This window comes from Saimiri boliviensis, chromosome 9 (assembly GCF_048565385.1).
Source record: "Saimiri boliviensis isolate mSaiBol1 chromosome 9, mSaiBol1.pri, whole genome shotgun sequence".
NCBI classification, from domain to species: domain Eukaryota; kingdom Metazoa; phylum Chordata; class Mammalia; order Primates; family Cebidae; genus Saimiri; species Saimiri boliviensis.
Window position 1 is genome coordinate 15781074 of NC_133457.1, and position 16255 is coordinate 15797328.

At 35.4% G+C, this 16255-nt stretch overlaps 1 protein-coding gene across 1 annotated transcript; it reads left to right on the forward strand.

Annotated features, from left to right (window-relative positions):
• The first annotated feature begins 547 nt into the window (after nucleotides 1–547).
• AADAC (arylacetamide deacetylase) lies at nucleotides 548–15314 on the forward strand. Its single transcript, XM_003925024.4, has 5 exons — nucleotides 548–911; nucleotides 4338–4560; nucleotides 7607–7676; nucleotides 11608–11779; nucleotides 14398–15314. Exons 1-5 carry the CDS (start codon nucleotides 774–776, stop codon nucleotides 14992–14994), a joined length of 1200 nt encoding a protein of 399 aa, XP_003925073.3. The 5' UTR covers nucleotides 548–773; the 3' UTR covers nucleotides 14995–15314.
• Nucleotides 15315–16255: the final 941 nt, after the last annotated feature.

Below are 16255 nucleotides of genomic sequence, written 5' to 3' on the forward strand. Positions count from 1 at the left end.
CTAAATTTTATAAGGGCAGAAATAGCAGCTATTTTGTTTTCTATACTCTCAACACTTTAAGATTATATTTGGCTGGGCACTGTGGTTCACATCTGTAATCCCAATACATTGGGAGCCCAAGGCAAGCAGATCACTTGACGTGAGGAGTTCAAAATCAGCCTGGCTAACATGGTGAAACCCCGACTCTACTAAAAATAGAAAAATTAGCCAGGCATGGTGGCGCAGGCCTGCAATCCCAGATACTTATGAGACTGAGGCAGTAGATTCGCTTGAACCTGGGAGGTGGAGGTTGCAGTGAGCCAAGATTGTGCCACTGCCCTCCCGCCTGGGTGACAGAGTGAGACTGTATCAAATATACATATATAATTTGTTTGGTTTTCCATGATAAGCTATTTTAAAACAAAGATTCTGAATTCTGTATGTTTTCTATGGATAGTTTTGTTAGAGTTAATTTTTTTTCTAAGTTATTACTCAACACATGCTTGTCTATTGTGCAAATAACAGTATGATCATTGACAAACTTTGCCCTCATTTCCTATTACTCATTAAACCTTGAAGTTGCACTCAGCACAACTGTATCTGAATAACAGATAAAATTTTGAACTTACTATGCCAACCCTTAAACTAAGTGAGCAACTCTAGATTCAAAACAGCAAGGTAAATCTTTTGCCTGGAGCTGAAGCACATCACTCACTCATTAATGTAGTTTATTCAGGCATATTACGTAAGTTTACTTTCTGTGTTTCTGAAGACGAAGAAGCAGACAGTACACCATGGGAAGAAAATCGCTGTACCTTCTGATCGTGGGGATCTTCATAGCATATTATATTTATATACCTCTCCCAGACAACACTGAGGAGCCATGGAGAATGATGTGGTTGACGACACAGTTGAACACTGCAGAAAAATTAGTAAGTTTGGAATTTTATGAATTTAGCTGTGCATACACCACCGCTTGACCTGGAGAAGTAAAGTTTTCAAGATTCTATTCTCTTGATTTATTGACTTATTAATCTTTTAAAATAACTGCTGTGGCCTTTGACAATGTATTACTTAGAAATGTTATTTGTTTATTTTCTGTCTTATATATTGGAATCATGTTAAAAAAAATCAAGTACAGCAAGCAGGGAGCCATTTGAGTAGGTTTCACTAAAAATACTTTGTTTAGGTAGCTTGAATGTTGTGATAGTGGCTCTCCTTTGAAATTCTTCTCTTAGGTATGGTTTGTTACTTAAATTTTATATTCAAATTAGAGCTTATCTGATTATGTAGCCCTGTGTTCATTACGGATTTTTATTTTATGCACTCATCTTTGGATTCAGAGTATAGACTAAGGACACGTAAATAAGTTCTCAAGAAAATATTCCATAGGCAGGCTGGTTGACACATGCCTAGGGTTAACTATGAGAGGCATGATATACAGAAATGAAAGGGGGAGGGAGACCTGGGTGTCCTGGCAACTAGCTGCTTCCAGTACAGCTCAGATGCTGGCATTTAAAAAGGTGGATCCTGAAAAATATTTTTCTATTATTTCTTTGGTTATTTTCTTATCTTCATTTAAAAAAAATTTCTTTTCAGAACATAAACAAATGGATGCTGTAACTCCTGGACTAATCTTTTATTTGGCATTTATTTAACAATTCAACTCTGTCAAATCTTATTAGGCAAACAAAGAATCTGTGCCCACACAGTTGACATTCTAGTAGTGGAGAAAAAAATAAATTAGAATCAAATAAGTAAATGATTTCAGTTCATGAGAAATACATGAGAAAAGAGAGTAATTTGGGCAGAAGGCAAGAGTGAGCTACTGCATGTGTGGTGAGAAAAAGCCATTCTGAAGAGGCAACATTTACTTAGGGACCAGAAGAATGAAAAGAAACTAATGATTCTGAGTGCTAAAAAACACACTATCCAGCAAAGATAGCAACAAGTACAAAAATCCCAGCTACAAAATATTGATAAGTCCAAGAAATCATATGAAACATTTGGGTTTACTGGGGAAATTGTCGCAATTAGTTTCGAGAGGTTAGAAGTCATATCATACAGTGCTTTGTGGACAATGGTAGTGAGTTTTGATTCATTCTGTATGTTATGCAGAGCTATTAAAGAGCTTTAAGGAAGAGACACATATTTTTCTCGTATTTACTGTCTATACCACAATATGTGAGAGGTCTTTGATTTTTTTTCTTGGGGTCTTTCTATTACATTTTTATTTATTTATTTAAGCAATCATATATATACATATGTATATATATATCATATATACATATATACATATGTATATATATCATATATACATATGTATATATATGATATATATTATATATATGAATATGTATATATGTATATATGATATATATACATATGTATATATGATATATATATATTTTATATTTATTTATACATTTATACATTTATACATTATACATTTATACATTTATACATTTATTTATATAAATAAAATGTATATATATGATACATATATACATTTTATTTAATCATATATATACATATATACATATATATACATATATATGTGTATATATATGTGTGTGTGTGTGTGTGTGTGTGTGTTCTTCTCTGGTAGACTTTTAATTCATCTATTCATTAATTTACTTACATTCTGTCCACAATTTACGCATGTAACATATTTTCAGAGCTCTCAACAGACATACCTTTTAAAAGTTGTTTTAATGCCTTTCTCCTTCCTGAATTACCTGCTTCATTGTTTGTTTACTTTTTTGGTGGTCAATTATTTGCCCTATTTGTCTGCTTTTTCCTGTTTAGCAGGCTGGCTTCTCTGAAATCTTTGGCAGTCTCTGAGTGTTCATACCCTTTATTAATAGATCATGTTATGAACATTACATCAAGAATTAAACAACTGGATTGAGAATCCTTCTAAATATCAATTACTAGCTTTGTAGGCATGGATGACCTACTAACCCTTCCCAGACTCACTTTCCTCATATCTGACGTGGATATATAATGCTATCTACAGTCTATGTCAGCTCGTTGTTAATATTAATGAGATGACTGCACATAGAGTGCTCGGAACGCTGACTCATTCAACAGTGAAAGGACGGACTGCAGGAAGGCAAGCTACTGTCTTTTTTTCTCCTACTCCTTCCTTCCCTCCCACCTCTGCCTCCCGGCTCCCATGTGCAACCAGTTCTATAGCCACACCTCACTGCACCAGTAAGAGCCTCCCTCTCTAAACTAAACAAGTTCCTCCACCTGGGAGGGTTTTTCTTTTCCTTATTTGGTCAGCAAAACACTTAGGAAAAGGTATTTCTTTCAAGCCTCAGATAAAATTGCTTTTCCTGTTTGAAAACAGCTTTCCAGTTGCTGCTCCCAGGTAGCTTCTGTAAACACCTGCTGTTTACTCCCAAAGTACCTTGTACAGAGCTCTGTAATAGTGTTTACATTTTTTTTAAAAAAACAGTTCACTTATCTGCTTTTCACACTTAACTGAGATTCTTGAGAGGCGCATTTGTTTGGTTCATCTCTGAAACCCTAAAGCTTGGTAGAAAACCTGACACATTTTAGTGAAATAAGAACTAAATTAGTCGCAGGAGTCAAGATAAAACTGCCTCTTTGCCCTCTGAAGATTGCTGAAAGTCAACTGACGGGTCTGGTTAATAGGAGAAAAGGCATGTACATTTTTTAGCATGCATAATAGACTTACAAAATATAAAATCTCAAAGAAATGGCCAGATGGTTGACACTTTTTTTGACTATCTTGAGATTGCAGAAAGAATGGTGGCTTGGCCAGAAAACATTATGTGGCAAGACAGGTTATGGGAAGAAAAGTGGAGACATGGCTCGCAAAACTGGTCTTGCATAGATGGAACCTCACAGATAGCAGCCCTCAGAGAGAAGAGATGGTAAACATTTCTGTCAGACATTTAAAGGTGTCAGCTTCTCAGTTGATTTTTCCTTGATCTGGACAAATGAAGGCTCTCAGAGAAAGCCTGCATCAATGCAGATTTTCTCTACAGAAGCAAATCACCTCCACAAAAAAAAAAAAAAAAAAAACTTTTCAGCTATTCTTGTATTTCTAGCCCTTCTGAAAAGCTGTCTTGCAACATGTCAAGGAGATATATTTTGGGATGAAAATATTTTTGTTTCCTTCACAGTACACTCCTCTTTTTAAAGAACCGCTTTAGGCATAACCTTTGCATCTCTGGTTTCTTTTAAAGGGACCAAGCAGGATCCATGCATGAAAATTTATTTCATTCCAGTTGAGCTTATTAAGCGTTAAAGTGTACCTATGAGTCCAGAGATCTCTTTGACATATGATACTTGCATTTTAAAATGTGTGTGAATTTCATTTTTAGGCTGCATTTGTGGAGCTGCTGGGACTTCACCATATTATGGATTCCCTTATGTTTGCCTTGAGCATTTACGAAGTCCCACCAACCTCAGATGAAAATGTCACTGTGACTGAGACGAAATTCAACAACATTCTTGTTCGGGTATATGTGCCAAAGAGGAAGTCTGAAGCACTAAGAAGAGGGTTGTTTTACATCCACGGTGGTGGCTGGTGTTTGGGAAGTGCTGGTAAGTGAATGCTTTGAGAAATCTCTGTCACTGAGGTAGTTCGCAAACATTTTACTAAGTCTTCAGTAGGTAATATGCCCTTTGGCATGGACATTACCACCTCTTTTATCTTCTCATGCTTTGTTCTTCTGGCAAAGTTTTACTTTTCCTTGAAGCTTTATATCACTCTTTTCTGCATATGCATTTCCTCATCAATTCAGGTAAATGTGAGAAGACACTTTTTTTTTCTATTTATCGCAATCACTCTAAGAAAGCCTTGTTATTTCTATCATTCTCTACTTGCTATTACAGAACCATTTAATGTTTTATCCATTTATTCACATATTTACTACATGCCTGGTAATATTTTAAGATCTTTGGATATATTTTTGAACAGACAACATTTCCTCACGCCTGTAATCCCAGCACTTTGGGAAGCCAAGTGCTTTGGGTGGATCACTTGAGGTCAGGAGTTCGGGACCAGCCTGGCCAACATGGTGAGATCACGTCTCTACTAGAAAAATACAAAAATTTAGCTGGGCGTGGTTGAGGGTTGCCTGTAATCCCAGCTAATGGGTAGGTTGAGGCAGGAGAATCGCTTGAATCCAGAGGGTGGAGGTTGCAGTGAGCTAAGATTATGCTGTTGCGCTTCAGCCTGGGCAACAGAGCAAAACTCTGTCTCAAAAAATATATATATTATTGTCTTCTTGGAGCTTACATTCTAATAGAGACAATCTTTAATCCATTGATAAGTAAATAATACAGTGTGTTTTAAAGTGATAAATGTAGGAAATAATTGGCCAGAATGTTAGAAGAAAAACCTTAGACAAATTAAATTTAACAGAGTTTAATTGGGCAAAGAACTACTTGTGGATCAGGCACCCACCCTAACCAGAATAGATTCAGAAAGTCTCCAGCACTGCCTCATGGTCGAGAAGAGTTATGGATGTAAAATGGAAAGTGACATTCAGAAAACAGAAGTGAGGCACAGAAATAGCCAGACTGGTAACAGCTCAGCGTTTGCCTTATTTGAAACTGGTTCAACAAGTTGGTTACCTTTGGCTGAAACTCAGTAACTGGGAGAAGAGTAGGTTACACATCCAACTGAGTTACAACTCACTATGTATCGAGAAAGCTTTAAAATATGGAAAGAGGCAGCTTTAGGCTAAACTTAATTTAGCAAAAATAATGAAGGTTGCATATTTCTTGATGTATAGAATTACAGTAGAAAGAGAAATATATTTAGAAGTGGAAGCACTGGAATAAAAGTTCTGATTGTGTAAGAAAATCACTTCACCCAGCTGAGTCCTAGGGCTCTTAATATTCATTTGTTTACCTCCAATGAATACAGTATAGATTAGCAGCAAGAATGAAGATAGGGCTGGGTCTATTAAGTTAAGAGCTCTGAACTCTAGAGAGGAAGAATAAATTAATCTTGAAAAGAAAATGTTACAGGCTCAAAATTAAGCAAATTTGTCCATTGATGTGGGAAGTTAAAGGAGAAAAAGAGAAAAAAGAGAGAGAGAGATCTGAGTGAGTGTCTCGTTTCTGACAGGATGACTGGGAGGCTGAGGACAGACCTCTGGAGAACGCAGACAAAATTGTTGGGCAAAGGAATAAGCAGACAGCAAAGCACTGAGGTAGTTAAAAAGTCAGAAAATGAAAAGAAAGCCAAAGAAGGTGAGAACCTCAGGAAAGAGGAAATAATGAAAGTACTGGATGATGTAGAGATGCCCAGAAAGTAGGATGGAATTATGTCTCTTTGATGCTGGACTTTTTTTTGTTGTTGTTTTTGAGACAGAGTCTTGCTTTTTTACCAAGCTGGAGTGCAGCGGTTCAATCTTGGCTCACTGCAACTTCTGCCTCCTGGGTTCAAGTGATTCTCCCGCCTCAGCCTCCTGAGTAGCTGGGACTACAGGCATGTCACGCCCGGCTAATTTTTATATTTTTAGTAGATATGAGGTTTCACCATGTTGGCCAGGATGGCCTCAATCTCTTGACCCTGTGATCCACCCTCCTCGGCTTCCCAAAGTGCTGGGATTACAGGCGTGAGTCACTGTGCCCAGCCGAATGTTGAACTTCTTATGTTAATGTTGAGGAGAGACTTGCCGACATGATGTGATATACACAGAGAAACAAATTACAGCAAGCAAAAGTGAGAGGCAAGAAAATAAAATGGCAAGAATAATTGCTGGCCTTAAAGGGACTTAGTTGTGAAATAAATAAGATAATAATAGATTGAGAGTTGAGTAAGAGCATTTTCTTCTATTGTCGTGTGAGAGAAATATAAACAAGTTGGTAGACTGAAATAAAGGAAGGCAATAAATAGAACTATGTTAATGAAGAAATGGGCTGGGAGTGTTGACTGGTAGCCACACATCCCAGAGGAAATAAAAGGGAAGAAGATTTAGAGCACTGATAAAATAATTGGATATAAATTAAAAGGTTGGAAATGGATAAAAGGAGCATTAAGTCTTCCTCCTAGATGAGAGAAGAAGAGGCAAAGACATGCCTCAGCTAGGTGCATTCTTAAAACAGCAGTACAGGCGTAGCAGTAAATTCCAATGTTTGTGTAGTTCGATTCCAGTTATATTCAGGTGTTTTTTCTATCATCCCATGCTTAGGTGGTCCTTCCACGTTGCTACGTTTCTGTCTCTATCTCCTTGGCTCACATATCTGACAAGATACTGGTCAAGTCAGTGACTTGTCTTTTATCTTTGTATGCCCATCATTTAAAACAGAGCCAAATCAACACCTTCTTCCAGTAAGAGAGTCGGGTTAATCTAGAGAATGAGGTTGACATAGAAGGACCAATGGCAAAATGTGCAGGACAAAAAAATAAAAGGGAGGAAGAGCATTAGGAGTTTCTCTAGGAAACTTGAATTCCACTGAATTGTGGATGGATGACATCTTATAGATAAATACAGTGTTAAATTTGTCTCTTGCGTTTTAAGGTAAAATAGAACTGCCAGAATGGGAAAGAAGTACAGCAGCATTTTGCGATGGAAACAGCCTTCTCTTCATTTATCGGTTTTACTAATATCTTACTTTTTTCCTTTTATTTCAGCTTCACGTTATTATGACTTGCTGTCAAGATGGACGGCAGACAGACTTGATGCTGTTGTCATATCAACCAAGTAAGATCCGTGCTGTTTTATTTTCTGGCCAGATGCCTAACATGCCAGGATTCTGTCAGACTCTTTTTTTTTTTTTTTTTTTTGAGACGTAGTCTGTCACCCAGGCTGGAGTGCAGTGGCAGGATCTTGGCTTACTGCACCCTCCACCTCCTGGGTTCAAGCGATTCTCATGCCTCAGTTTCCCAAGTAGCTGGGATTATGGGCGCAAACCACCATGCCTGGCTAATTTTTGTGCTTTTAGTAGAGACAGAGTTTCACCATATTGGCCAGGCTGGTCTCGAACTCCTGACCTCAAGTGATCTGCCTGCCTCGGCCTCCCAAAGTGTTGAGATTACAGGCTTGAGCCATACACCCAGCCAATTCTCTCAGCTTTCTTGGCTCATGCATGATTATGCCAAAAATAAATGTTTCTCAGATGACAATAGTAGGCAATTGCAAGTGAGCGCTAGGTCTAACCTGATTAGAGTTGAGAAAAAACAGTCTGTATATGTGTGTACAAGTGTTATTTAGGCAAAAAGAAACAGCATAAAGATTTTTTTTCACATCAATTTTAACTATGTCATTTATGGACATAATTACCTGGATGGTAATTCTTTTCAACCCTTAATTCACAGTCTTTAGAAATGAGTCAGAGGATCGTCTATAAAAGTGCATCATAGGCCAGGCACGGTGGCTCAAGCCTGTAATCCCAGCACTTTGGGAGGCCGAGGCGGGTGGATCACAAGGTCAAGAGATCGAGACCATCCTGGTCAACATGGTGAAACCCCGTCTCTACTAAAAATACAAAAAAGTAGCTGGGCATGGTGGCACATGCCTGTAATCCAAGCTACTCAGGAGGCTGAGGCAGGAGAATTGCCTGAACCCAGGAGGCAGAGGTTGCGGTGAGCCGAGATCGCGCCATTGCACTCCAGCCTGGGTAACAAGAGCGAAACTCTGTCTCAAAAAAAAAAAAAAAAAGTGCATCATAAATAATTTCCATCTCAGATGGTCATTGTGAAGAGTAAGAATAATATCCTTGAAACAGACTTAGCCCAGTGTATAGCACTTGGTGAACCTAAAATATAGGCTGCATAATTCTAAATATTTAAAATATAGCCTATATTTTAAATATAGGCTATACTGGGCTAAGTATATTAAAATTTTATCAAATTAAACAAAATGGATGAGTTCATATAAAATTGTGTTAGATGAATAATCCATGTATAGAAACAACACCTAGGGACAGTAAAATTAGGAGTGGACTGCTGGGTAGACCCATGCCAGAGCAGTATATATTTAAATTTAAACTTCAGAAAGTAAGTGGAAAGTGAAAAAGTAACATACTCATCACCATTTGTCAAGTTATATCATTATTAAAAAATTGGGACATAATCATGCTCAATATTTGGTTTTATGTGATGACTCGTAAATGTAGTGGCTAGAATAATATTTTGTAAAATGCAATTAGAAAATTCAGGCTAAAGCTGTTTTGCATTCCAGCTTTGTTCTTAAAGAGAATTTTCTTAAACCTAGCAAGTCAAATTGCAGTGTAAAACCTACACCTGTGTTAGATTCATTGACATGACTAATAAATCACATATAGTTGAAAGATAAAATGCACTTTTAAATATTTATGCAAATATATGCCTTGCCTTCAAATAGTCTCATTTTATTTATATTAAAGATGAAGAACTCCAATATTAAAAGAGATAATTTTGGTGATACTTAAATTTAAATGGCCAATAAGTACATGAAAAGTTGCTTAATAGCATTAGTCATTAGGGAAATGCAAATCAAAACTACAATGAAATACCACTCCACAGTCACTAGGATGGGTATTATATATGGATTTAAAAACATAATAACAAGTGTTAGTGGGGACATGGAGTAAAGGGAATCTTCTATACTGCTCATGGGAATAAACACTTTAGCAGCTCCTTAAAAGGTCAAGCAGAGTTACCTTATTGACCCAGTATTTCTGTTTCTAGGTGTACACACAAGAGAAATGAAAACATTCCCATATAAAAATTTGTATGTTCATACAATTATTATTCATAAACAAAGTGGAAACAACTCAATGTTCATCAACTGATAAGTGGATGAATAAAATGTGGTATATCTATACAACTGAATAGTTAAAATTCAATTGAATATTTAAATAAAATGTGGCATATCTATACAAATATTCAATTGTATAAATATGCCACATTTTATCCATTTATCAGTTAATTATTTGTTTGTTAATAGGACTGCTACAGCATGGACAAATCTTGAAAATATTATGCTAGATGAAACAAGCCAGTCAAAAATGGCAAGTTTTGTGATTCCATTTATATAAAATGTCTAAGATAGGGCAAATGTATAGAGATAGAAGGGAGATTAATGGTTGCCTGTGGTTGGGTTTGGAGGATTGAGGGAAATGAGAATTCACTACTAATGGGTGTAGGATTTCTGTTTGGCATGATGAAAGAGTTCTAAAATTGGTTGTGGCAATGGTTGCACAACTCTGAATATATTGAAAATCACTGAATTGCATACTTTTAATGGGTTAATTTTATGGGTTATGAATATCTCAATAAAATGATAATATTAAAAATTAAGAACTTATCTTCATCAAAAGACACTGATAGAAGTCTTAAAGTTGGTGTGTGTGTATACATGTACATATGCAAATATGTATACTATAAAAAATTTTAAATATATATATATTTTTCAAATCAAAATATACAAACACCTACCAATTAATATACTAGACGTATAGGGGAAAGACTCAGAAAGACAATTTACTGAAAAGGATATCCAAACCATCAATAAATATATGAAAATGTACTATATACATCAGGAGAATACAAATTAAGACTCTTACAAGACACCTTTATATACTTGATATTATAGATAAAATATGAAAGACATAAAACACTAAGTGTTGATAAGGTTTTGAATCAATAGCACTTTCATAAGCTCTGGTTTGAAAATAACTTGGTAAACTACTTAATGAAACTCTTGAACATTATTAAGCAAAGCTAAGCATTTATGCATAGCTCTGGTACTATCAATATCAACAGAATACATGCATATGGTCACCAAAATCATGTACTAGAATATTCATAGCAACACTGTTTGTGCCCGAGACTGCAAGCAACCTGAATCCCCATAACATTTTTTAAGTTGGAAAAATATTTATTTTGTATTTATTTGTTTAACTATTTATAAGAACATTTAATATGTAATCTACTCTCTTAATTAATTTTACAATTTGCATTATTTTTTACTGTAGGTAAAATGTTATACAGCAGATCTGTAGAGGTTATTCAACTTGTTTGACTGAAACTTTATGCCAGCTCATCAGTAACTCCCCAATTCCTCCCCCCTATAGTCCTTGCAACCATCTTTTTACTCTGATGCTATGAATTTGGCTGTTTTAGACACCTTATATAAGTGGAAACGTACAGTATTTATCCTTCTATTACTGGCTTATTTCACTTAGCCCATCAGCATGTTAATGGGTAAATGATTTGTAGTATATTCAAACAATAGAGTGCTGTACAGGAAGATAGAAGCAATGTAAATGGGGCTCAGAAACATAATGTTGAGCAATTGAAACCAGATACATAGGAGTATATGCTATATGATTTCATTTCTTTAAAGGCCAAAATGAGGGAAAAATAATTTATACTGTTATGTCAAATTAGTGGATACTTCAGGAATTATAGAGAATAAACAAAAGGTTTCTGGGGTGCTGGCAATGTTTTATTTCATGATCTGGGTGCTGGTTATATGGCTTGTTCAGTTTGAAAATTAAAGAAATTATATACTTGTGTGCACTTCCAGCATGTATTAGGTTGGTACAAAAGTTATTGTGGTTTTTGCCATTACTTTCACACCACCCTAATGTATTACGCTTTAATAAAAACAAACAACAAAAGATGTGTAAACTGTTTTCTCTCTGCAGCTACAGGTTAGCACCTAAGTATCATTTCCCAATTCAATTTGAAGATGTATATAATTCCTTAAGGTGGTTCTTACGTAAAAATGTTCTTGCAAAATATGGTGTGAACCCTGAGAGAATCGGTATTTCTGGAGACAGTGCAGGAGGGAATTTAGCTGCAGCAGTGACTCAACAGGTATGATGTGCATAATTTCTATGCTTTTAAAAAATAGTCTACTTATAAACATATTTAATGCATGTATTAAATATAAATGCAAATAGGAGATGTTAATTTTTTGATACTATTAAAGAGAATATTGAGAAGAAATGACTAAAACATTATAATGTCAATCTCTGCTTCTGTCTGAGATTTTTTTCTTTCTTAAGGGAATTCTTTGGATAAATCACTCATTTAAAATTATAGGCTGCATGTGGTAGTTCACAACTGTAATCCCAGTGCTCTGGGAGGCCAAGACAGAACAATCACTTGAGACCAGGAGTTTGCGAGCAGCCTGGGAAACATAGTGAGATCCTGTCTCTACAAAAATTTTTTTAAGAAAAGAAAAAAGGGGGAAAAAAAAATAGAAAAATTAACCTGGCATAGTAGTGTGAGCTTGTACTCCTAGCTACTTGGGAGGCTGAGGAGGCTGACGTAGAAGGATCTCTTGAGCCCAGGAGTTCAAGGTTACAGTAAACTGTAATCACGCCACTATATTCCAGGCTGGGTGACAGAGTAAGGCCGTGTCTCTAAAAAGCATAAAAAGTAAAATAACATGTCAGTAGAATATTATACTAAGTAGATGAATGAGATCATATAATTGTGAGAATAATGACCCTATTACCTTATTAGAGGTTCAGATGAATTTATATAATCTTTGATGATATATTCCTCTATTACCAAAATAATCATCCTATTTTTAGAAAATTGTCAACACTTTCAAAGATTCCCATGCTACTTACAAAGAAGAAATATGAAGAATTCAAATGATTTTTGTATGTATATGTAAAATCAGATCTTTTTATCTGTAATAATGGTAATATAATAATAACTGGCATTTTGATCCCAGATTATATGTAGAATTGGTTTCAGTTTTATGATGAAAAAGAAACACTGCTATTGGTTGTTTGAACATCTAAACTATTTTCCCATGTAGTAGTGGGAAATAGCTAAACTATTTTCCCAAGGATGGAGTGCTAGTCAGGAGAAGAAGCTACCTAAGATCTTCTTTCTAAGATCAGAAGTAGGTTAGATTTTATTAGTTGACTTCAGTTACAAATGAGGGTTCTAAAGCAATTTTAAAACATTGCTGTTATTTGTTTTGTTAATTATATTTATTTATAAATTTTTTACACTAAACGTGTTTTGACTGCTAGAGTCTGTTGGACAATATTTTCAAAAGTAAAGAATTACAGTTGCACTTTGTTTCAACCATAATAGAGAACAAGTATTTAAAACTTCACAGGTAGATTACTAATCATTACTATGGATTTCATAATAAAGCAGAAAAAGTGTTAGACTGAATGTCAGGAAATTTGGAGATGCAATAATCTCTAGATTTGATACTGGCTTAATCTCTCTAAACATTCATTTTTCTCACCTGTAAGAAAAATGAACTCTTTCAACTTTAAGGAGTTCTTTGAGGGTCATATGAATAAATTTATATAAAAATACCTGGCAACTTGTAACAATCTTTACAAATAGTCTCCAAAATGGTCTGTTTTGATAATTGTAGTTAAAATGTAGGTAAATACCACAATTTGCAAAATATTTGGGGTTACATCTAATAATATCTGTATTTTTATGTAGAAGTTCTATACATCTTTTATATTATGCACTTTGAAAACATGTAAAATTAATTTTAACCTATTTGTTCTCACAATTTAAAACACATTTTGTAATATTTCATTTCTATAAATCCCCTTTTTTTCCTACTTGGTATTTGTATATCCCTGTTTACAGAGCAATGATTATAGGCTTGATGTAAAAGAGTGATGCTAATAGACCATTTCACACAAAATGCTTGCGCAAATTTCCTAAAGTGCCATGTCACTTGAGCATCAAAGCCATGCCCGAAACCTCTATTAAGTGATCCTTCTTCTTCATGACAAAGCTTATTGGTATACTGGTATATTTTAATAAACTTTTTTTTTTTTGAGACAGTATCTCACTATGTCTCCCTGGCTGGAGTGCAGTGGTGTTTCCTCGGCTCTCTGTAACCTTCGCCTCACAGGTTCAAGCGATTCTCATATCTTAGCCTCCTGAGTAGCTGGAATTACCGTTGTGTGCCACCACGCCTGGCTAATTTTTCTATTTTTAGTTGAGACAGCATTTTGCCATGTTGGCCAGCTAGTCTCGAACTCCTGACCTCAAGCAATCCACCTACTTCAGCCTTCCAAAGTGCTGGGATTACAGGAATGAGCCACTACACCAGGACTATTTTAATAAACTCTTACCTTAGTGGATGAGAATATTTACGCAGTTCTTCTGGTTATCGTTCCTAGTAGAAAGGTTAGGACATTAACTTTATAATGATCATTTAGATCTTTTTGGATTATCCATAAAACATATATGACAAAGATTTTCCTTAAGTTGAAAATATCCTTTAATTGATGAACATCTAGTTCTAGAAACACATTTTGAATGTTAGAAAGTTTGTTGTGATGATATGTTTCACTTATTACTTAAGTCTTTATGAGATTATGAAGAGTTAGATAAAGAGAAGACAGATAGTAGATCGACAGATTGATAATTTTATTAGGGTTATTTCATTGTTTTAAATGAAAATAATTTGTGCAAATCATCTTGTTTCTCAGCTCCTTGATGACCCAGATGTCAAAATCAAACTCAAGATCCAGGCTTTAATTTATCCTGCCCTTCAGCCTCTTGATGTTGATTCACCGTCATATCAAGAAAATTCACATTTTCCATTTCTGTCCAAGTCACTCATGGTCAGATTCTGGAGTGAATATTTTACCACTGATAGATCACTTGAAAAAGCCATGCTGTCTAGACAACATGTACCTGTGGAATCAAGTCATCTCTTCAAATTTGTTAATTGGAGTTCCTTGCTCCCTGAGAGGTTTATAAAAGGATATGTTTATAGCAATCCAAATTATGGTAGTTCTGAGCTGGCTAAAAAATATCCAGGGTTCCTAGATGTGCGGGCAGCCCCTTTATTGGCTGATGACAACAGGTTACATGGTTTACCCCTGACCTATGTTGTCACCTGTCAATATGATGTCTTAAGAGATGATGGACTCATGTATGTCACACGACTTCGGAACACTGGAGTTCAGGTGACTCATAACCATGTTGAGAATGGATTCCATGGAGTATTTTCATTTCCAGAACTAAAAATTCATCACAGGCTGATAAATCAGTATATTGAGTGGCTAAAGGAAAATCTTTAGTAAAACATGTATCTATAATATATTTTTTATATTAAGTAAATCTCAAAACCTCAGAAACCTTATATTAGAAATTGGTCTTGTTTTGAATGGTCTAGTTAAGTTCCACATGTAGCATGATAATTGTTAAGCAATCACTTTTCTGTTTTTTTTTCTTACTCTGGGACTTCACTTCAATTTTCTACATTAACTATCTGCTACGTCTAAGATTTTCCTTCTTCCACTGTTAATCTTACTTTTAAAAATATTCTGTTCTTGTATACTTTATTTTTGTCTGTTGGCTACTATTTACAATTGTAGGAGAATAAATGTGAGCAAATATAGCCTCTCTGAGTAATGTCAAGATTTTAATCAAGGTTCATTTACAACCTAAAACATTCCTCATCACAGGTATGAATTCAATGCCAATTCTTTTCAAAAGCAATTGCCCCAGTGAAATGTCAGTTTATTACCACTGTAAATTTCTCTATGAAACACTTTTAGAATTTAGGTACCAAGTGTTACACTAATCAATGCTAAAAAAAAAAAAAAAAAAAAAAAGTCACTGTGGTACTTTGGGGAAATAGCTGCTTTTTATTTGAGGAAAGGTAGAGAAACTGAAGTGTAGTAAAGGCAGAAAAAAATATTTGGGATGAACATAGACCTAACAGCCAAAGACTACAGATGTGGAAGTCACTGACCAATGATAGAAAAATCAGAGAATATTTTAATCTGTGAAAAGCCCATCCCGATACTGCAGGAAGAAAAACAAATAAAATGGAATATAGTTAAGGCTGGGCAGAATTACTTGTATTGACAGTAAAATATGTAGTGTACTCTAATTATAAAGAAGCCCAGCATGGGCAGTCTTCAGATGGTACAGCAGTTCCACACAGTTATCAGGGAATAAATCTTTTTCTATCTTTGTACTCACTGATATGATTTGGCTGTGTCCCCACCCAAATCTCGTCTTGAATTGTAACTCTCACAATTCCCATGTGTCATGGGGGAACCTGGTGAGAGGTAATTGAATCATGGAGGTGGGTCTTTCTTGTGCTATTCTCATGATAGTGAATAAGTCTCACAAGAGCTGGTGGTTTTAAAAATCAGAATTTCCCTGCACAAGCTCTCTCTCTTTGCCTGCTGCCATCCATTTAAGACATGTCTTGTTCCTCCTAGTCTTTTGCCATGATTTTGAGGCCTCCGCAGCCATATGGAACTGTAAGTCTATGAAACCCCTCTTGTTTCTCAGTCTTGACATGTCTTTATCATCAGCATGAAAAGA

Coding starts and splice junctions, on each gene's coding strand:
- AADAC (XM_003925024.4), top strand. CDS start 774: ATGGGAAGAAAATCGCTGTACCTTCTGATCGTGGGGATCTTCATAGCA. Junction 912..4,337: donor TGAACACTGCAGAAAAATTA/GTAAGTTTGGAA, acceptor TTTCATTTTTAG/GCTGCATTTGTGGAGCTGCT. Junction 7,677..11,607: donor GCTGTTGTCATATCAACCAA/GTAAGATCCGTG, acceptor TTCTCTCTGCAG/CTACAGGTTAGCACCTAAGT.